Source organism: Nuphar pumila, chromosome 12 (genome assembly GCF_984573655.1).
Source record: "Nuphar pumila chromosome 12, dmNupPumi1.hap1.1, whole genome shotgun sequence".
Taxonomy (NCBI): domain Eukaryota; kingdom Viridiplantae; phylum Streptophyta; class Magnoliopsida; order Nymphaeales; family Nymphaeaceae; genus Nuphar; species Nuphar pumila.
The window spans coordinates 26,274,279-26,296,480 of NC_143260.1; the positions used below are offsets into that span (position 1 = coordinate 26,274,279).

Here is a 22,202-nt window from a genome sequence, read left to right on the forward strand (position 1 = left end):
GCCAACAGCACTGGACAGGGATACCATGTTTTGTCCAGTTCTGTCTTGACCATGTTCAGGATAGTTACATGATGTCCTTGTTTAGCTTTTGCATCAACCATGATAAAACACTACTGTCCATGTGTCGTGACACATGGATTTGATTCATCATCAAAAGCAACTTAAACACAAACATTTAATATTTGTGTATTTTGATTAAAAAAGAAATTCATATTCAAAGCATAAAAAATTTAAGATTAGTGTGCATTCATTCAATAAATTGAAAAAAATTAAGAATTAAAATACAAAACTCTTAAAATTTAAACATACTTGAAAAAAATTACAAATCACTCTAAATTACAAAAATAAGTATTCAAATACAAAACACCAAAAATCTAAAGCTATCTATTTAATGCAAAAACCTTAAGATCTAACTACATTTCGGAAAAAAATAGATTTAGCAATCATTCACTCATTAAATTGCAACAATAGAGATTAAAATAAAAATCTCTTAAAAACTAAGCATATAAAAAAATTAAATTATAGAAATAGATATTAAAATACAAAACCCCTAAAATTTATGCATCCTTTAACATTAATTCACACAATAAATTACAAAAAAATAACCACTAAAAACAAAAAACTTAAAATTTAGACCAAAAAATGATTATTTAATTCTTAACCCTAAAATCGAATTAAGTAAACAGCATTTATCACCGACAGGTGCTCTCAATGAAGTCGTCGGAGGTGCTATCGACAGCAAGATACAGCTGAGAGGAGAGTTTGAGAATGAGAGAAGAGGGACACCATGGAGAGTCGGACCTTCCTTGCCTCTATTTAATAGGTTGCACAATCTTTCCTTCAACAGCCTTAACGTGTTGTTTACGTGGCTGCACTGCATGAGCATTTTAAACATAAGCTTTGTTTAAATGGGCATAATCAAATGTGCCGCCCATATTAAATTAGGCGAACGGAACCTTTATTGCAGTGCGGTTTTGAAATAGAGCCCGAGCAATTGCAATAGTTCGCTATTAAATCGAGATTTTAATATTTTGAAAAACTCGTTATATTATCGTGAATAATTCGTTTCCTTGATATCACACAATATCACGAGATTATAAAAAAAACTCAGCAGTATTTGTGACTATACCATGGTGTCCGCATTGCTCCGTGTTTGCATGAGCGCACGTGGACCCCACGCAACGGGAGGAGTCAAGGTATAACCCCCACCCCAACTCTTTTTTTAACTTGTCAACCTATGTCCGTTCCTAAATGTTCTGTGGGGGCAAAACGTCATGGGACAATGAAACACCATCAGCACGACGCCGTTCAACAGTGTCCGCATTGCCCCATGTTTGCATGGGCACACGTAGGCTCCATGCAGCAGAAATTCCCGATAGTGCCTTCCGCTGTTTCAAATGCCCCCTAAATGATGGGGAAAAATGAGAGATCTCCAAGTTCACCCAGAACTCGTTTAGAATTGGAAGCAGAGGGTCAAAGTCTGATTCTTTGAAGCTTTTATCACAGTGGGATCCTTGAATCCGGTGGCTTCGCTTTCATAACGATATAGAAATGTGTATGGTTGACCACTGTTTGTGTAAAAAAAACAACGAAAAAACAAAAAGCAAAACACGCCACCAAAACTTTCAGGCAGAACCAAGCGGTTATGGTCAAAACTGCTCCCCACCTAGGGAACTTTTAGCATCTGCTACACAAGGCAAGGGAATTCACATTAAAAAGCTTAACCTAGAGTCAAGCTCAATCTCAGAGCACTCAGATGCGTGCACTTGGACCAGACTCAGAGAGAGCTCCCGCTGAAGAAAACTCCATTACCCCCAAGCTTTAAGATGAAAAGCAATTAAGCCTTAACACAGGCTTCTCCGACAATTTCATTGATCCTAATCTCCAAAGACAGTAATCACTTGGATTCTTGGGCACCGCTGCAACTTCGACCACATACAAAGTGGAGCGCCCTAACACCTTTGGATATGGAAGCCTCAAGTTCTCCAATGCCTGCCCAACCTGCATTGAAACATAACTCATCCATAGTTCCAAGTCCAGGTCAAAATCCACCCATGATCATCTCAAGTGAAGCCTACATATCTGGCAGAAAAAATGTATTGGATTTTTCTCCCGGAGAGGCCATACTAAGAAATGTACTTGAAATTTGTTGAAATTGAATGTGGCCAAATATAGGTTTATGAATAAAGGATTACACTTGAAACTTTCCTTGGATAATTCATCAAGCCTCTGCTTGCTTGGGCACTACCATATTGAAACTGTCATAAACGTTCATGGGATGATGCAGACCATGCATCCAGAACCCCATGGAGAGCAGACCCTGAAAATATGATTGCACACCTCCGGTGGATAACTGCAAGAGAAGCCAATCCAGAACCTTAGTTTACTGTTATCATATCATACTGATATTGCAGAACATTCTTCTGCCAACGAGACAAATAAAGACCAAAATCCTACTATTCCGGGAAATGTGAACTCAGAAAAAACAGAGAGAGAGAGAGAGTAGCCAATATCCCAGTAGGAAGGATCAGGATAACCATGAAGCCATTAAAGCCAACAGAAAACTTAAGTACACCAGGCTCGGAGGAAATGATTCCAGTTTGTCATTCATTTGACATGCCACTAAACTACTTGACAATTAAACCCCCAGCGCAATAAAATCGTGCACTCTTACAAACAAAACATGGTTGGTTCCCCTATATCAACCAGATGCATTCTCTCAGGCACATTCAAACCCTCCTCTTATGTTAACCTAAAAGACTTGTTATTCCTTCAACTCATAATCTCCAAAATGTGGATCCCACTCCTCTAATAGTGGCTGCAAACCATAATCACTAAAAATTGCGTAGTGTATCTCATAATTTGGCCAGCTGTGGCATTCCATGTTGGGACCCAGATAAGAAAGAGAAAATCATGGGTCTGATGAGTGGCAATCTTGCAGTTTGTCCCATCTAGTGTCTAAATGGCCCTCGGAAGATCTCATACCAAAGCTGCTAGAAGCCTAAAAATGGCATCACATTAATTTCAAACTATAGCAAGAATAGGACTCCGAAAATCAATATGGATGTCACTGCCATCCAAAATAGAAATGCTTGAACATGAGTTGAACAACTTTGAACTAGATTAGCATGATCATCACAGTTAAAAAGTAATAATTCGACAATAGACATGTAAACCATTTTGGAAAAAGAACAAGGTAATGATCAAATGAAAGCAGAGTATCAGATGCCTCATATCAAACTTTTCTATGACACACTAGAAAGACAATATACTAACATCTATTAGACTGTGACAAGATAACAACCATACACATTGCATATAGATATCTACTAATAACTCTGTCGAGGCATGGTAATTCCTTTTACAGCTTCACCAACATTTGTTGCTGACTCGTTCTTCCCATCACATAACACGCAGCAGCATTGACACTGAGCAAACAGTACTGTGCATTCGCTATTCAAGTTTTTCAGATTTCATAGTATGACCAACAGCCTAATAGTCCAACACTTTTCATGGTATGCCACCTTGTTGTGGTATTTTAAGAACAGTTCCAGCTACATTCTACCATTTTCCCTATGTATTTAGTGAAGCTGTTGCCTTATGAAAACAAAAATTGTCATCCCCAAATCCATACACACATTGATTGGCCAAATCAACCAGTCTTCAATACACTTGTGGATGATCAATCAGCAAGGATAACATCATTGTTAAAACTGAAGCATCCACATGGCTAACTACTACACATTTTATTGAAAATCATGATGCATCATAATCAAAAGGTCACACAATTACCAAGTAAAAGCAAACAAGAACTTTTAAGTGGCAGCAAATACACAAAATGAAACCTGAACAGAGCTAGTAGTAAGAATGCACTTTTACCTATGATTACACAAAAAGCAACGGTTTTATTTGCAGATAAACAAAAATAGGTCATTGTCAGGGCTACCTTTCTATAATCATAGCTCGAGTCACCTGAAAAATTGACCAGAACATAACCCAATAAAAAAGAAATATTTAAAAACACTAAGAGAGCAGAATCATGAATCCTGAAAAATTGACCAGGACATAACCCAATAACAAAGAAATATTTAAAAACACTAAGAGACAGCAGGCATGAATTTTACACATGAAATACATATATTACCATGTATTTTCAGTCTCATACATACTTCCAAATTGCTGCAAGTGCATCAGTAGATCACCTTATTTTCCTCAGTCTTGTCCAAACCTCCTAACATATTGCAACTACCCAAAGACAGCCATCCAGTTCCAACATACCAACAACAACATATAGCATTCTCACTTAAAAATTAAACCTCCTAATTACAAATGAATAGATAGTCAAGACTAAAACTATCAAAAATAGTCTTCCTTAACAAAATAAAAATAGCATACGACATGTTGCTCCCATATGTGTTAGTTGTGCTTCAAAGTTTCAAGAAGATTCCATTTTCAAATACATTAATCATCTGTGTTGTATAGTATCGTGTCATACAATATGTATCGTAGCGATAAGCCATTGCAATACAATGCACATTTGTATCATGAAACATGTATTGTATCCGTATCAATATGGGATGTATTCTACAATACACCCTAGGAAAAACTTAAAGGGGGCTGAAACTCATTTTTTGTGTTTTGGTTTTTGAAGAACTCCTAGGGCCGATTCTCTCACTTCTCTAGAAATCATTGGAGAGGAACCCACGCACCCTAGGGGGCTTGGAGACATTTTGGAGGGCTGATTGTTGTGCGAGGGAGGGGCTTTTGCCTTTTTCTCACGTTAAAGCATCTTCCCACCCATTATTCACTCAAAGTGGATTAAGGTAGAAAATATCTCATTCTTAGCTTGTTATTGAGTGTTTTAGAGAAAGATGGCATTAAGAGACATGGCATGACAATGGGGTACTCAAACAAAAAGTGGAGATCAATTGAAAATCAAATGTGACTATTTTCTCGATGTCTTTTATGGTATGGTGTCTTGGCTAAAGCATCATTTAACCAAAACACATCAAAGTGCTATCCCATGCACGTCAAAGGATTTGTCAAAGACCATGAGATGGCAATGTCAGCATTTTTTTACTATCGGCAACGTCAGCAATTGCTCAATGATTTAAGAGAAAGACAAGATAAGAAGATGTATGATGCAGAAACAAGGATGCACAGCCATGGGAGGGTGATTACAGTGATGATGAGTTTTCATTTCTTATCTTACGGCCCTTAACAAAGCATCAAAAATAGGAAACTTTGCAGCCAAGGACAAAGGGGTTGTTGGTGCTTGTAGTAGTGGTGTGAGATGGAAAAGAAGAGGAAGTGCTTATAGAAGAGATGGAACTAGAGGATCTATTATGAGTTGTTTCCCTCCTAGGACTACCCTGGGTCCCAACTCAACATTCATTGCTACGACTTAAACATTTGATTGAGCAAGCCAAGAAGATGGTTTTATGACATCTACGCTTCTTTCAATGTGGCAAATTCATTTCATTTTTACCTTATAAGTAGAATAGTCACAACATAGGCATTCTTCTTAGCAAGCATTATTGCAGTAGGATAATAGCTAGGAGTATTTGAAAGGCATTATGGAATTAATCTTTCAAAGGTTTTGCCAAGGGTTAGCTTAGGACCCCACAATTCATCGTATTTGGTTTGGTATTGCTAATGACACATGACAGAGAGGGTCATGATCATATCACCGGGCTTGAATACAAAGTGTCTTCATATTATGATTTGAGAGAAAAGCTTCTACTTGTTAATGAAAAGTGAAAGCATAATGTGGTGAGATGAAACAAGCATGGAAGAAAACTGAGTGTAGCATCATGCCAAATGGATGGGACAAAAAGAAAGACAAGGACCTTGATAAATTTCCTTGTATAATGCACCAATAGAACTATGTTTTCTAAATCAATTGACTTATCTAATACGCCCAATCTGACAATTTTTTTTATTTGTATGTCTGATGATGGTATGCGTGTATTGAACCTGAAAATGTGGTCCAGTTTATAAGCAATAATGCAAGAAATTATAAGGCAACCAGTAAAGAGTTGACAGAACATTACTATATTTTTTACCTCATGTGCTGCCCACTGCATACACATGCTTGAGGACATTGGTAGCATGGATAACATAAAAGAAACAATTGAATGTTACCAAAAAATTACAATTTTATTTATAATCATGCATTGGTTTTGAGTTTAATAAGGAAATCTATCAATAGCAATGAGTTGATTTGTAGTGCAGTTACTAAATTTGCTATAAACTTTTTTACAGTGCAAAGTCTTGTAAAAACATAACTACATTAAAAAAAATATTTTCATTAAATGAGTGGCACATATCCAAATGCACAAAAAAGAAAGCCAAAATAAGTTGTGGATATTGTATTTAGAAATGATTTATAAGGTTCTTGCATGAGGTTGTTGAGAATCACTATACTTTTGGTGAAAGTGCTTAAATTGGCAGACAGTGAAAAGGGACCAGCTATGATTTATCTGTATGAGATCGTGAATAAGGCAAGAGTCCCCTTGAATGGAAAGGAAAAAAAAAGAACTTTACAAACCTATATGGCACATCATAGATGATAGGTAGACTAAGCAACTACATCAGCATCTTCATGTTGTAGCATGCTATTTACATCATGCATTGATATACTACCCACAAGATGCATAGGGAGGTGAACAAGGGGCCTTTTTAATACATCAAGAGGCCGGTCACTAATAATCACATTTAGGATGAGATTCATAGAAAAATGGAGATCTATGATATTGTACTGTATGACATAGGAGACCTATAATAGTGGTAATTTAATTTATTTTGTTTATATCAATTTCATTTTTAGATTTGCTTGTGATATTTTGTATCTATTATTTTCTTGTTCTTTTTCTTTTTTGTATTTTAAGAAATGGTAGACTAGGTTTGGGAGTGATCACCCAAATTTGAGAGTTTTTTTCCATTTGCAACCTTACTCAAACATGTAGCACAAGTGGATCAGAAAGAAATGACAGCATCTTTGAGCAAATCCATACAAAAAGAACAGGTTGGAGCATAAAAAGCTCACTGACATTGTCTATGTTAGCTACAACTTGCAGCTAACAAAGAGGTATACGAAGTTTATTTATCACTTTCATTATGTATGATTAGTGTTTTAGTTAATATGACACCAAGCTTACAACTTTGATTTGCATGTCATCTTTTCAGGCAAATGAAAAAGTTATCATCAAGCATAAGGAACAATTTAATCTCATCAGTCTAGAAACTTTTGATGTGTTGAATGAATGGGTTAAAAAAATCCGTTGTATTAAATGAATAGGACATTGAGTGGATCAATGTGGAAGGAGCACATGAGATAGATGAGGAGCCTGCATATATTGGGGAGGATGTGATTGTAGAGGGTGAACAAGGAGGAGAAGAAGATGAAGAAGAAAATAATGATGATGATAATGAGTGAAATCATCCACTTTGCCTTTTTTTTTGTATTTTGAAAAAACTTGGTTATGTAAAACTTAAGTATTGCTAAACACTTAGGTATTTTGTTTTTGTTTATGCATTATGAAACTATGAATCATGTGGTATGATAGTTTAATTATGTGATATTTCTTAATTTGCATGTTTCCTGTTTGATATGCATGCAATGATAGCATATCATCTTTTATTATTTGATGTCTTATTCAACTCATAAACATTTGTTATGTGATATATATTGTGCAATTCATCATTTTCATGTGTTATAGATTTTTTAGAATTTTTCCTGAATTATTAGAAATTTTTGGATTTTTATTAAAAAATACAATGTTTTACAATATGTTACATATGATATGTATCTTTGGGTCCAGCCAATATGGGTTACGATATGCTTTTTACAACCTTGAATCATCTGGTTACACTAGTTGAAACCTATGTCAAATGTATACAGACATGGGTATGGGACATGATATGGACACGCTTGGTGTGACCCAAGAGTTTTGTGAAACTACGACACAAACACAGCCATGCACACACACACAGACACAATGCATGCAAGTGTACATTCAGAATACCTAATATAACAAAATAAAGCACAATTATCATTGTAAGTGCAAACCTTAAACAACAATGCTAAATCATTATAATCAGAAACATTAATAAAATCTAAGCTGAAAATTGAAACATAATCTAATCAATCACAAATTTTAAGAAAAAAGCACATAACAAAATACAAAATAAATAACCAAGCCCATAAAATAAATATAAAGTTGAAGACATGGTGTTGACCATGTCCAACACAAGGTTGATTGTGCCGAAGTGTCACGGAGTGCCCAACATCATGTCCAGCATTGTCATATCAACAGGGGACATGCATGCAAGCGAAGTGTCTGCATGACAAAAATTGAAACGTCCCCAAGTGTACAATTAGGCAAAATCACAGAATGACCAGGTTAAAATTACTTGCAAACACTAACTTCCTATTACATCCTGTCAATGTGACAGATCTGTGATGAACCCGCTACAAAATCCTGGAGAAGGCAATAAAAATGCTGACCAGAATATTATTCAGGTTGACTTGAACCAGACCATAAACTCTGTTAAAATGTATCCATCCATTGTTGTAATTAGATATATTTTATATATATAAAAGATGATACATATACATATATGGTATATATGTATATGTATCCTCCTATTTATATATATATAAAATATATATTTTCCTTTTGTTTAGCCGTAGGGGTATTTTAGTCTTTTCCTCTGTTTTACGCACATTCACTTTATGAATGTGATTGTAATTTATTTTATTTTTCTTTTTCTTTTATTTTTTATTTCTTTTTTTCTCAAGTACCAAAAGGTACCATGGGAGGCCCACTCAAATAGACGTTGGGCCCCTTCCAACGGTCACATTTGTGACCGTTGGAGGGGCTCCAACGTCTATGAGTGGAGCCCCTCCAAGGCTCCTTTTTGTTGTTATAAATAGGGGCTCTCCCCTTTGTATTTCTTAATCCTTGAGGGAGCTCTTGCTCCATTGTAACGGGGTTTTTACCCCTTCTCCATTATTTCTTCAATGATATGCAACTTATGACTTTATGTCATATTTTTCCCTTTTTATGGGTTTTATGTGTTAGCACATTATGTGCTTGTGTTGTTTCCCTTTAATGGGTATATTTGCACTTCACGTGCATAGGTATGGGTTCATTATTGAACCCAATGTTTTTCAAGTCATTTTCTAACAAAACTCCATGGGTTAGGTTTGAGTTATATTTTTTTTTCAGATATCCAACGACCAGACCAAACATGAGCACTTTGTATGTATTTTTTTATTTTTTAGTAAAAACATTCTTCAACTTGTATGGGTAAGTCTGCATTTCCATTTTTCTTGAACTGACATAACCCAAGACTACATGTTATTTGAATGGGTTTGGGTGCACCCTGGAGGGTAGGACAACTTGTTGACAACCCTATCAGATATTATTTGCCCTGATAAAAACACTTGACTACGAATATTGCTGAAAATTTTACTTAAGCTCTTGATAACAATCCTAACATTGTCTGGATTCCACCGGTGAATCCATAAGTAGGCCCTTGCTTTAACTGCAGCATCTATAGTTTCTTGATACCTTCGGTCCTCTTATGTGCCAAGTTCAAATTGGCATTTCATACACGTGAGACATGCAGTATAAAAATAAAAGAGAATAACAGAAACCAATTATAAATACCAAATATCTGAAGCTCATAAAAGCCCCAGCCAAAGTTTGAGATGCATACAAAGTTATAAACCATATGGTTGCTTGCGAAAAAATTAAAAGACGTGTCTAAAGAAGATATTTGTTCCCATATATTTCAACCATCATGCCATTTGAAGCATCTTGAGGTACAGCAGCATGCAAATGGAGATACATAAAGGAAACGACAGTGTGCATGTGTAAATGCACATTAGTAAAGCATGCAAAGTTAACCAGAACAGAAACAGAAGTTTATCCAGCAGATGCACAACAGCACAAATTTTCCTATGCCACATGATACTGCAAGTGATAGTGAAAGAATGGGCCAAATGGGCTAAGGGCCTCATTTCTGTAAACACCATAAATTTGTCCGTCCATATTGCAGTGCCACTACTGTACAGACACCTTTCTTTCATTGAAAACATGGACCAATAACGAAACATAGAATATACATTAATTTTATTAATGCTGTGTGGACTCAACAATAAGAAGATCCATCATCATCTAGTACTTGATGGATAGCAGTTACTAGCACAAAAGCATCAAATATGCTTGAAACCACACACATGAGAAGCAAGATGCAAGTGGACTAACATGCAAAGTTGCACATCAGAAATTCTTTTTGCTCCACAGAAAAAAGAGTGATGCAGGCCTGTAGGTAAGGCAGAAAGATTGGGAATCAGCTGGATGCGCGATGAAGCAATATCACCACTTACATTATGGTGCACCCAGCTTCCCAACAAAATCTGGATTCAAGAAACAGTTCGTCCATAGCAAACAGATGCTATGTAAAGATTTTTGGCCCACTTCTCCTGCAAAAGACAACACAGAAAAAAAGTTTATAGCAAATACAAATAATGAGAAATAGAAGGAAAACATAAAGAACTAACAAAAATGAAAAAGACTAACCTTTACATGTGTACTAGGAAATGCGGATGTCCGAAGTGTCTCTTGTGTTTCATCAGTCGGCTTTCTTCTGGGTACACTCAAAACAAAAGCAGCTTGATCCCATGTTGCTGCAGTTGCAGTTATACGATAACCATTATCCCACCTCCGATGGATGCCTTCACTAGGGTACAGAAAATCAAGTTCAACAACCTGAAGAGTAGCAAGAATATATCTGGTTATTCCATAATAAGAATGACACATAATTTCAAAGAGAGGAGATCGGAGGGGGGGAAGAAAAGAAGAGGTGACACTTAATGAAATGCACATGCCTGATCTGAGAAACCTGCATTTCGAGACATGACAACTGCCCATCTACTACCAGCAGTGGACATGGAGGTAACAGAGAAACCTTCCTTCCACTTCTTGTTTATCCATTTGAAAGGAAATGAATCACTAACCTTGTAGGATTGCTGTGAATATTGTGTGCCTGCATTAAACATTCCAAAAGAAGATAATGGCATAAAAGAAGGGAAAAGATTTGGGAACACAGGTAAAGTTGTAGTCTTAAACAAGCATAGATTACCTTTTGACATTACCACCAAAGAGCTTCCATTGTTTGTTCCCGCTATTGCACTAATATAATAATTTTTCTCCCAATGTTCCATTATCCAATCCTTCAAAAGTGCCAAAACAGAAAATGCAAATTACCAACCACGAAACTTAAACATCGCAGGAGGAACAGAACCCACAAAAACTTACTTTGTGAAGGAAAAAATTAGACAATTCATAAACTTGAGAAGTAAATCCAGTTCCCGCATCCATAATAAGGGCCCACAGATTTGTACAAGATGCTACACTACTGATATACAATCCATCTTCATTCCCTTTTTCAATGTGTTGTGCAAGCCTTCCATCTGCGACATTGTAGTGGTACCTAAAGGACAGCAAGAACAAAGAACTCATCAATGAGGACAAGAAAGATAAGCTTCGCTAAAAACTTCAATAGGGAGAAGCTACATCAAAAAACCTAGGGATTACCGCTGCTTCATTGGCCGACGGGCATTGTAAATGCTAATCCACTGTGTTGCAGGCATCCCCATGCGAACCTTCTTCTTTGGTTGTTCATCATCTTCCTCTTCAATTGTCAGCCGTCCTCTCTTTTGCCCAACCTGATGGATAAGCTTTATGTATGTGATTAGGCATTAGATAACTTCCTAAGAATATGAAAATAGGCTAGAGTAGAGACAATAAAACATAGACACAAGGGTACCTTCTGAGCACCGTCTGTGTTTATCGGCCTTACAGCTGGATTAGGACCAATTATCCCATCAAAGAGAGAAACATACTTCGCATAGTTGGGTTCCTCATCAAACTTCAAATTTACCACATATTCAAGAAATTGTCTGAATGGCTGCGGGCAAAAGCAACATAGAGCCTCTGGGGATGTAGTCATCTTCTTCTTACAAACCAAGAAACTCTTATTCTCACCCTACAGACAAAAATATAAAACATGTTTAGCCCAAAAAACAAAGCAGCCCACTTGAAAAGCAGTGTGAAGAACTTCAAGGCAGTTTGTATAAGGCGTTTCCTAGTTTGGACAACCATTAGCACTTAAAAAGGTACACGGTGAAAGCAAATGTATCATTAAAACAGATGGGTACAGAGTCACTTTAGGGAAGCTCTTTAATGAAGTCATTGAGAAAGCTTGAAATGCACTCTAAATTAAACAGGGTGTGTTGAGGAGAGCTCAAAACACAAAAGCAGCATTACGTAAAAAGAATGGGGGAAAGAAAGGCTAACCTGATATCCTTGCCAAGGCAGACGGCCACGTAAAAGAAATACAAGGGTGTAAGCAAGTGATTCCAAGTCATCCCTTCGACTACCAATTCTTCCCAGGTGGGCATGCACACTGGCATAACGAACGGTTCCCCTGCAAACACTCAAAGTGATTGGTCACACTCAGATCATGGTAAATGTGAGAAACTAATCATGACAAAGTAGAAACAGCAGAAGCCACATCACAGGGGTATGTTTTTATCTAAATATTGAATTTACCTAAAAACATCTGGCCTTTGGTCATATTCAACATGTTGACCAGTTGAACTATCGCGCCATTTAGTGGCTGGAAAATTATCAGAAAAATAAGTAAGATGAGTACTATTCATTACACAGCAGCAGAGGTATCATGTCCAACTATAAGCACCAAAAAGGACTTACCCAAACCAAGATCAACAAGAAATAATTTTTTCTCTTCAGCAGTCCCAGGAGGGCCAAGCAAAAAATTTTCAGGCTTTACATCTCCATGCACATATCTGCAAAAAACAAATAAGGTCTTGATGATTAGCCTGATTGTGATACATTGTCTCATTGAGAACTATGTGACTTAAAACAGAATGAACAAAAATTTATACCAACTATACTCAATGCAGCAAATATATGGCACTTTTGATTTCACAAACTAAAAATTCATAAACGAAACCATAACCAATGCAGAAGTAATATAATTATGCTCAAAGAAACAAAGTAATATTAGTATGATCTACAAATAAACATATACAAAATGCTCATAGAATACTGACCCTCTAGAGTGCAGCTTCTCCAATATAGAGATTGCTTCTATAGCAATACAAGCTACCATTTCGGTTGACATGCTGCATTGAATTCAAAAAGTAGGAATCAGAAAGAAAACAGAGAGGCATAAGTAGAGGAATTATGGAATTAGTACACAAAAACAGAGCAATCCATCAGAAACTTACACATGGGCATTATTATTCCAAACATCCCACAGGCTAGGTCCCAGCATATCCATCACCTGCAAGATTTTTAGGTTAAGTAGTTTACAATATAAATACAGAATAACCATAAACCTGTTAAAATGCACAGTTCCAATACAACAATTAGATACCATGACATAGTAATCACCCTGACGACCTTTGTAGTGAACACGAGGAACACCATGACTGCCACCAAGTGTGCTGCATAAAAAGAAGCCCAGAAAGGCATGAGAATGACACAAAGAATCAATAAAATTCAAACATACAAGATGATAACATGCTCAGAGATACTTCAAACCAACAGATAAATGAACTTACTTGTACACTTGCCACTCATAAGGAGGACCATAGTTACAACCTTTACTACTTCTGTGCTCGAATTTTAGAGCAACCTGATGTACATAGAGCCACAGAAAAATAAATACATATAGACGCTTTTGTTGCTGTCACATAAACAGCCAGAAAATCAAAGGTTACAAAAACCTAAATATTCATTAATCAAACATCTAAAGCATGGCATATGCCAGATGTTGTAGAATTTCATTACCTCTACAGGACCAGCAGTTGTCCTGTCTTTTGCATTTGGAGCAGATACACGGCGACCAACATATACTTGTCCAAAACCTCCCTTTCCCAACTTCCTTTCAATTCTGTACACTGGTGAACCACCAACCTGGACCTGAAGCAGAAAAACGAACAACATACTACAATCACCTTTCCCCAAAAAAGACAAATCGCATGTATAAAAATAACAGTATGAATTTGAAAAAGTTCGTGACATAAGCCCACAAATAACTGCTTCAGACAATAGATCACAAAGAAGAAATGGAAGAAAGAAAAAGAGAAAATCTATGTGAGAATCTCCCAGTATCCGAAAAAATAAACTAGACTAATGAAGTTATCCAGAATGGGCAAGCGGTATAGTCTTGCCATACTACAAAGCTTACGAATTGATTCAATACTTCACAAGTTTCATGGCCCATCCTCAATGTGGATAACATACGGTCTCCCACCAATTAATAAACGAAAGAAAGGCTAAATGGTTGTACAAAATGCCGAAATTCAAACAGGAAAACAGCATTTCAAGGACCATGAAACGTACACAAATTAATAAGAGCCTACCCACAGTCCCATATATTTTCCACCAGAAGTGGCAATAAAAGATATGACTCATGGTCATTTTTCACACACAAGAGAAAATGAACAAAGTGCAATCGAATACAAGCAAAAAAAGGGAAAAAGGTTTCTAGGATAAAATCAAATAATTCTGAAATCTAAAGGATAGGTAAAAAACCGTTAGAACGTAAAGTGGATAAAGTCGGAGAATAGGAACGAGAAAAATCTTATATAAATAGCAAAAAGAAGACATGCAGATCTTTTTGTGAGGATTCTAATGCAAATGGGGAAAAGGACCAACGATCAGAATTTCTAAATGACTAGCAAAAAAAAACTATTCTTTCGATCAGAACCAAAAAATGGACAGACGAACAAACCAGAAAAACAAAATAAAAGATCAAAGAGAAAAGAAAATTTTCAGGATAGAATTCCTGACCATCAACGTAAACAAAAACTCAAAGATGACCGAAACTACAAATATTCACATAACCACCGAAAGAGGCAGTAACTAAGCTTTCGTCCAAAGACAGAAGCCAAAAGAAAGAGAGAACTGGACAAAATAGAAGAAACACCACGGCTAACCCTTTCAGGCAGGGGAGCGGTGCTCCCCTCGTCTTCGGCCGCAGGAACCTTATCAGCATTTCTTGCGCCGCTGTTGTAATCCTCCATTTTCGCCACCTCCACCAAATCCTTGCCTTTGTTTTCCCCGCCCACGTTCTCCCCACGATCGCTGTTCGCCAAAACCTCAGCCGCTTCTCTTTCTACGCAGCCGGCCGCTGTTCCTCCACCCCTCACAACTCTCGATCTCAACCTTGCACCCGTTCCATTGCTCTTTCCCCCTCGCTTCTTCCTTCCTCCTCCTGCCGCCGCTCCACCTGATGCGTTCCCGTTCAAATCCGCGCGTGGCTGTGCCCGGCCCTTGCGCACTCCACTGCGCAGAACTGGCATCGCTCACCCATTCACTCTCGTGCCTCCCAAAACCTTAATCCTCTCTCGATCACTCTCAATTTTCTTCCATTTACGGCGGTCGAACCAAATAAAAAGCCCGCCGTAAAACCGATCGACTTCCGGCACCGTCAGGCCACCAGCCTCACCCCGCGCCTCGCCGGAGAATACGCTGCCGATCGGCACTAAAACCTTAGAAAATCGCGTGGAGAACACTAATGAGCCACTTAACCCGACAGCTCGTCAATTGCTCCTTCCCAAGAGCCTGATCGCCGCTCGCCGAAATAGTTATCGGCCGGAGAATCTCGGGACGGTCGCCGGAAAAGAAAATTTCGAGAGAGAGAGAGAGGCGATGAAGACGTGGAGGACGAGAGAGCGAGGGTTTCGTTTGCTCTCATGCAGCGGACGCTTTGCTTCTGGTGAGGAACGCGATCAAACTATCAAAAAGCAATTTTATTGGCGTATACAAATCGTACATTTTCCGTATCCTAATCGTATTCTGGAATCTTGTAAAGATCTAGCCGTCCGATCTTCGCGATGGACGCGACTAGATGAAGAACTTTACTGAATGGATACTGCGGTACGTATAAAGCATGCTCTTTGGACCGTATTCCTTTCGTTTGCGTCGGGCTTTGAGATAGATCTAGCCGTCCAATGTTGAATTGAAGCGACGGTCTGGATCGATCCGTACTGACTGGCATTGTCGGAAGTCACGTCTTCAGAGAAAAATCTAAACGGGGGAAAATCTCGCGGTAGTTTCAAAATTTTTGGTTCTCTTATCGAGAAAAATCTAGAACATGAAAACATCTAGTCACAAATATTGCCATTTTTTTTTTATCTTTTGATTTTATTTTGATCGGGAAAAAATATCACACATGGAAGGCCGTTGATTTTTTAAGGCTTATAAAAACCTAAGTGTCGTGGTCAGGGGTGGGCGACCTGCCGGGCCGCCCAATGGGCCAAGGTGGTTTTCTGGGTCAAGGTTTTACGTTCAGGCCTGTTAGTTACCAGGCCTAAACCCGGACAGTAATATACGTAGGCTGGGTTCGGGCTGGCCTGATTGGCCTGAGCTATTTATTAATTTTTAATAATATAAAATTTAAAAAATTATTTAATTGTATAGTAATTTGGTAATTATTATTGTTTATTTAATTAGTTGCATTAAGTTTATAAAAACTAAAAAGATAATTAGTTGAATACAAGGGAACTTGTTAATTATTTATTATTTACCTAATTAGTTGCACTAATTAGTTGAGTTTGGGTCTATTGGGCTAGTAGGCCGTATCATGGACTGCTTTTCAAACCTTGGGCCTGTTAAGAACTTGACCAAAGCCTCGCCGGTTAGTAAATGGTTAAGATCATCTCCAAGCCCGACCACACTTAAAGCTCAATAGCCGAAGCTCTAAACAGGTTCGTGTAACCTATGTGATTTTCTTGATTTTTAGTTATTATGAAATTAAGACTTAAGTTATGAAGAATATTATAAGAATAATTATAAAATTTAAAATATGTGGCTTAATTAAGAGAATAAACAATTTGTGTATATGTTTATATTATGGCTCTTACATTTAGTTAGGTTTGGATTTAAACTTGATTTTGAATCCAGTGTTGTTTTGGATTTGATGTATGGATATGAATCTTTAATTGGGTTTTGGGTTTGAACCTTTTTGTTTAGTTCTTAAATCCAATCCAACAAAGTTTTTAGATTTGGATCAGACATGTTGGATCAGACAGGCCAGACATGTTGGGTCAGGTTTGACCAGCTTGACCAGTCGAGTAGGGCTTAACTGGTCTGCCGGATGTCAGCTGCCCACAATGGCATTTGCAAAAAAATTATAATAAGGGTTCTAATGCAGATTCAGATTCAGCTCCTTCTATTTATGTACAATACATTTAGTGGTTATTCCAACTATTAATCTGAATGCCTATAGTATAATTTATGTTTTGACTTTTTTTATGTCATCTTGATATTTGTACTTGTATTCATTGTTTGAGGTGTACGTAGATAGATAAAATGCTTATATACCCTCACTGATGATAGGGTTATTGTAAATTACAGGTTACAAGGTGTTGTACACAGTGAAAAGCACCTGTACTTGTTTTTTTCTTCTTCTTTTTTTGCTTGCTGCCCAGCCGCAGCTGGGCTCCAACATCCTGACAGGCCGGGCCAGCTGAATGGGTTTAGCTGGGCCTGCGGCCTATTAAGAAGTGGTCCCACCCGGTCATGTCTGGCCAGGCATGCACTCATCCAGCCATCTAGCTGGCCTGGCAGGACCAAGGCCTGCTCAGCCGAGCCTAGCTCGGCTGGGTTGCCAGGCACCCAGCTAAAACTGGGCTGTATATATATATAAAATCTGCCCAACCCAAACAGCTGGACCCGGCATGGTCTGTCAGCACATACCATGTGCTGCCAGATCTATCCCTTGCCAAAGAATAACTCACATGCAACATCCAATAGGCATAATTCAGTCATGTTGATAAACTACTTAAAATGCAATTCCAATTTAGGTTGAAATTCATCATGTTAACATGAACAGTTCATACCACAAACAGGCATAGCTAACCCTTTATTAAACCCATCATGTATAGCTATTCAAGTAAACATTGAAAGCAAAATCCTAACCAACCATGATTTCTGCCAGCCAAGGTGTGACTAACTTAAGTGCTAAACAGTTTCATGCAAGAGTCCTTATTGTGGAAAAGAAAATCAATGCACAGGGGTCCATGATCGTATGAATAACACCCACACTTGGTAGCCCAGTCTTTAGGGCATGAAACCCAACCCAAAAACCCATAACAAACTATTTCTTTTTCATAAAAAAAAATCAATTTTAGCACAAAAATAGGCATGTACAAAAATCTGATTTAAAAATGAATAAAAGGAACCATTAATGCACCCATGAAATATGCATCCATTTCATGAACAAAAATCAAGTATGCATTGGTTATTGACATGCTCATGCAAACTTTTGCACAATTTTTTCTTTTTCATAACAACCATACATGCATCTAATAGTATATATATTGAGCAAAAACGTAGGAATCAAATCCACTATAAAACAAGTGCTTAAAAACCATCTTTAACATGAAATAAAATTCTATTTTGACACAAAAAACACATACAAAATTTTATTCTTTTAGAGTGTGTAAAGAACTAAAAACACACATATGAAAGAGGATCCATGGATCCTCATCCATGTATTCTAGAGTGAACATATAAATTCACTCTTTAACTATGAATTTACCTCAAATACTGCATGAAAATTGAATAAGCATTCAATTTCTCACTTGATCCAAAAGAGAGAACCCGTACCTTTGCAAAAATTAAAAGAACAAAGAAAAATAATAGTTGATGGCGGGAGAAGAAGGCTCCTCATTCTTCTTCCTCTCTCTCTCTCCTCTTTTCCTTTTTCTTTTCTTTCTTTCTTTTTTTTTCTCTCTTAAATAGAGAGAGAAAAAGGTGATGCCCCCCCTTCTCCAGCCCTCTCTAAATGGGCTGGAGAAAGGAGTTTCCTCTCTCCCATCTTTCTTTTTCCAAAAAAATTCAAACTCTTATATTTCTTTTGCTGAGTTTTCCTAAAACTTTTTAATTATTTTAAAAGTCCTTAATCCCTCTTAGGTAAGAATAAGGACACTTTTAAGAAGTCCTAATAAGCCCTAAATCAATTTTTCGTAATTAATAAAATTTAATTAAAAATTATTAATTAATTAAATATTTTTAAATTTCTAAAGTTAGTTTAATTACTTTAGGAGCCTTCTTAACCCCAACTAACTTTAATTTAAAGCTTCAAACTGAATTTAAAGCTACATTTTTATTGGACATGGATTTGGGTTCAGATTCGAATCTAAAATCCAAACTCATACCCAAAACAAAATTGGATCAAGATCTAGATTAAATCTAGATTAAAATGGGTCTTAAATAAGATCAAAATCCATAATAATCCAGATCATATGCATTGGATCCAATCCAATCCAACTTTGGATTCAATTCAACAAACTGCTCAATTTTTGAAAAAATGTGATTTTCAGGCCAACTGAAACTCGAATTCAGAAAAGTAAGATATTGTTGCGCTCACGCATCCAACGACATATTACCCAAATATAAAATTCTGAATTTTGCTTAAAAATAACTTAAATTTTGCTTGAATTTAAATGTCGAAAATAAAACTCTTTCTTACTCTTTGATTGGCTCGCCTCGACCTTGTCGATGAGACTTGGGTCAAACCTAGACTAAAAAACATTGGTTAAAAATCGAGGTTCAGATGATTTTTCTCTCAGACTTAGCAAAAATTTTGAAAAACCAAAAAAATGACTAAGTATAAAAATACATGATATTACAAATATGATGACTAATTCTGAAAGAATGTAATCAGAGTTTGACATTAAAGCTTAAAGGTATTTTCATAAATTTTCATAAAGATGAGACTTGAAATAATGATATGGAATATTCATCTATTTCATATCAGAACTTGCGAGAAGACTAAGGTTATTCCTTAGAGTTGTAATTTAAGCATTCTGGGTAAGTTAACATTTACAAATTTCTCTTTAGTTAAATAAAATACATGCTAGTTGGTTTATGCATTATTCAATGTAATTCCATGTCTTTTAAGCAAGCTAGTTTTATTTTATTTTGAATAGAATAATTGTTTAACATGCTTAGGAATTCATAACATTGATGTTCAGTATGATGCTTAAATATGATGATAAATGTTACATGTTTCTTGATTTATGATACGATGTAAATTATGAATGTATCGTGTGTGAAGATAATCATGACATTACTGCATGTAAAAGATTGACGCACGATTTTGAAATATGAGTGTAGAGTTTCAGAGTTTCGGGATAGCATCTGTCCTGAGAATATCATGCTTATGCCTTAAGAGAGGCATTATAAGTGTCGTGATTTAATGAGTTGACTATGTGGCGGGTTGTGATCCTTAAATATATGACATGTGAATACGTGTTAAAAAATAATTATTGGACATACATTGAGGATTGTATAAGGCACTAACCTTAAAAAATGAAAGTTGAAAGAATGATGCACATAGAATAACTACACAAAGCATAATAAAGAACTTTACTAGGTGAGGCATAATCTAGGGCCTTGTTTGAAGTGCGTACCTCATTCATACCTTGAGAATTGCTAAAGAACTCCTAGGTGACATTTAGGGATTAAAACATTACCCATTAGACACATGTAGGATGTAGCATGAACCACAAAACCTTGAGAGCAGGTATAACTCCTTGAATACGTTGGGGCAAGTATAGCCACCCGAGCTCTTCGGCTAGTTACTGATGAGCACTTTGTGTCTCCTGGCTTCCAACCGGCAAGCAGGTGCAACACTTGTGCCTATAATCTGGGCCAGTTTGGACTATGTTGTTATGAGTGATTAATATGTTTGGCAAACGTTGTAGACTCTGAGTTGGTTACATGGGTTGCTACGCCCAAAGAGGTTATTTCCAGAATGATCGATTAAAGTAGAATATGAGTATCTACTTTGAGAATGATGATAGAGATACAGTAAAGGGGGTAAAATTCTTAAACAACATATGTGCTTAGTTAACAAACTAAACTAAGATTAGAAGCTTAGATCTCACTACAGTTATAACGATCGTGTTTAATTTGTAAATCCGCCCCCTCTCTTGATTACAACTGTAGGTTCAAGGACTGCTTTCAATAAAAGAAAACGACCGTGGACTTTTGACTCAACTGGCATCAGACATCACAACTTTTGAAGTATCATTCATATTACATTTTTGATTTATTTTGCTTATGTAATTATGACACTTTTATTTGGATGAAAATAATTTTTATTAATGAATGTATGAAGCTTCAGTCATTATGAAAAAAATTATTTCTGACATGGTTTTGAGGTTATTTTGGTAATTTTTCTCTGAGAACTAACTTCTACGAACCCAGACTCGAGAGGTCCCGGTTTGGGTCGTTACAGGAGTGCATGTATAGACTAGTTTATGTCCCTCGGTTGGCCTCCAAATATGTTGCCTGTCATGAAGCTCTTTGCCTTAGATGGCCCAGCGTGTGTGCCTTTGATTCAGCTGTGTGGACAACAGGTCATTTTTTTTTGTTTGCTGTCTCATGCTTTGGAAGCATGGGTCTTGCTGTTTATGCTGTCATGGATAGTCAACATATCTTGTTTATTGGTGGGCAGGGATGTTCTCTGAACAACATACAGGGAGGGAGAGTGATGTCATGTTTTTCAGCAACTTGGTTTTGGGTTGCAGGGATCACTTATCCCCAATAACCAGAAATGGTGTACCATGATTCGGTCTGCAGTTAGGTGTGGAAGAAATATGGCTGCTTCTTTGCTGGCAGCATCTTTTGATATTTCTTTTGTTTCTTGTAAAGGTCCTTGTGTCCCCATGGGCTATGTTTTTCTTTTGTTGCTAAAGCATAATTCTTTGTGTTGGAAGGACAAGCCACCAGATTGGATCCCTTCTTTAGGGTGATCGATATAAACTTTCCATTTTGATTCATTAATAGATTTTATGGCACTGCTCCAACGTTTCCACTAAAAAAAAAAAGAGTGGGGAGTAGCTCTTAACCAGATACAAAATAGAGATCTCTCGACTAAGAAAATACAAGTTTCCTTTTCAATTTAAGCGAAAGTTTGTATAAACTTGATTCTTCATGCCATCATAGCAGACTAATGGCATTTGCATCTTTTTGGTAGGTTCACATAAATAATTTTAAATTGTAATTCAGCAACCATGAGTGAAATATCAGTATTGAGCTTACTGAGCTTTTACTGTTTCCAGCAAAAAAACACCAGAAGTT

The 22,202-nt window shown here is 36.9% G+C and overlaps 1 protein-coding gene across 7 annotated transcripts; it reads right to left on the reverse strand.

The window, feature by feature from the left end:
- Positions 1-2,215: 2,215 nt before the first annotated feature.
- LOC149820383 (casein kinase 1-like protein HD16) lies at positions 2,216-15,823 on the reverse strand. 7 transcript variants are annotated; one of them, XR_016426847.1, is made up of 18 exons: positions 15,044-15,823; positions 13,893-14,024; positions 13,664-13,737; positions 13,477-13,546; positions 13,328-13,383; positions 13,151-13,222; positions 12,789-12,883; positions 12,627-12,693; positions 12,372-12,501; positions 11,842-12,060; positions 11,610-11,740; positions 11,331-11,505; positions 11,155-11,245; positions 10,901-11,058; positions 10,593-10,781; positions 10,400-10,495; positions 3,880-3,972; positions 2,528-3,001 (listed from the first exon to the last, which is right to left on the reverse strand). XR_016426847.1 is itself a non-coding variant. In XM_089983800.1 (16 exons), the coding sequence occupies exons 1-15, from the start codon at positions 15,407-15,409 to the stop codon at positions 10,436-10,438; spliced, it is 2,181 nt and encodes a 726-aa protein (XP_089839926.1). In that variant the 5' UTR covers positions 15,410-15,823; the 3' UTR covers positions 2,234-2,353; positions 10,400-10,435. The 7 variants fall into 7 exon arrangements, 5 of the variants coding, with proteins under 5 accessions (XP_089839926.1, XP_089839925.1, XP_089839928.1 ...); XR_016426845.1 differs by lacking the exon at positions 2,528-3,001 and adding an exon at positions 2,216-2,353 and having other exon boundaries at positions 10,901-11,245; XM_089983800.1 differs by lacking the exons at positions 2,528-3,001; positions 3,880-3,972 and adding an exon at positions 2,234-2,353 and having other exon boundaries at positions 10,901-11,245.
- Positions 15,824-22,202: the final 6,379 nt, after the last annotated feature.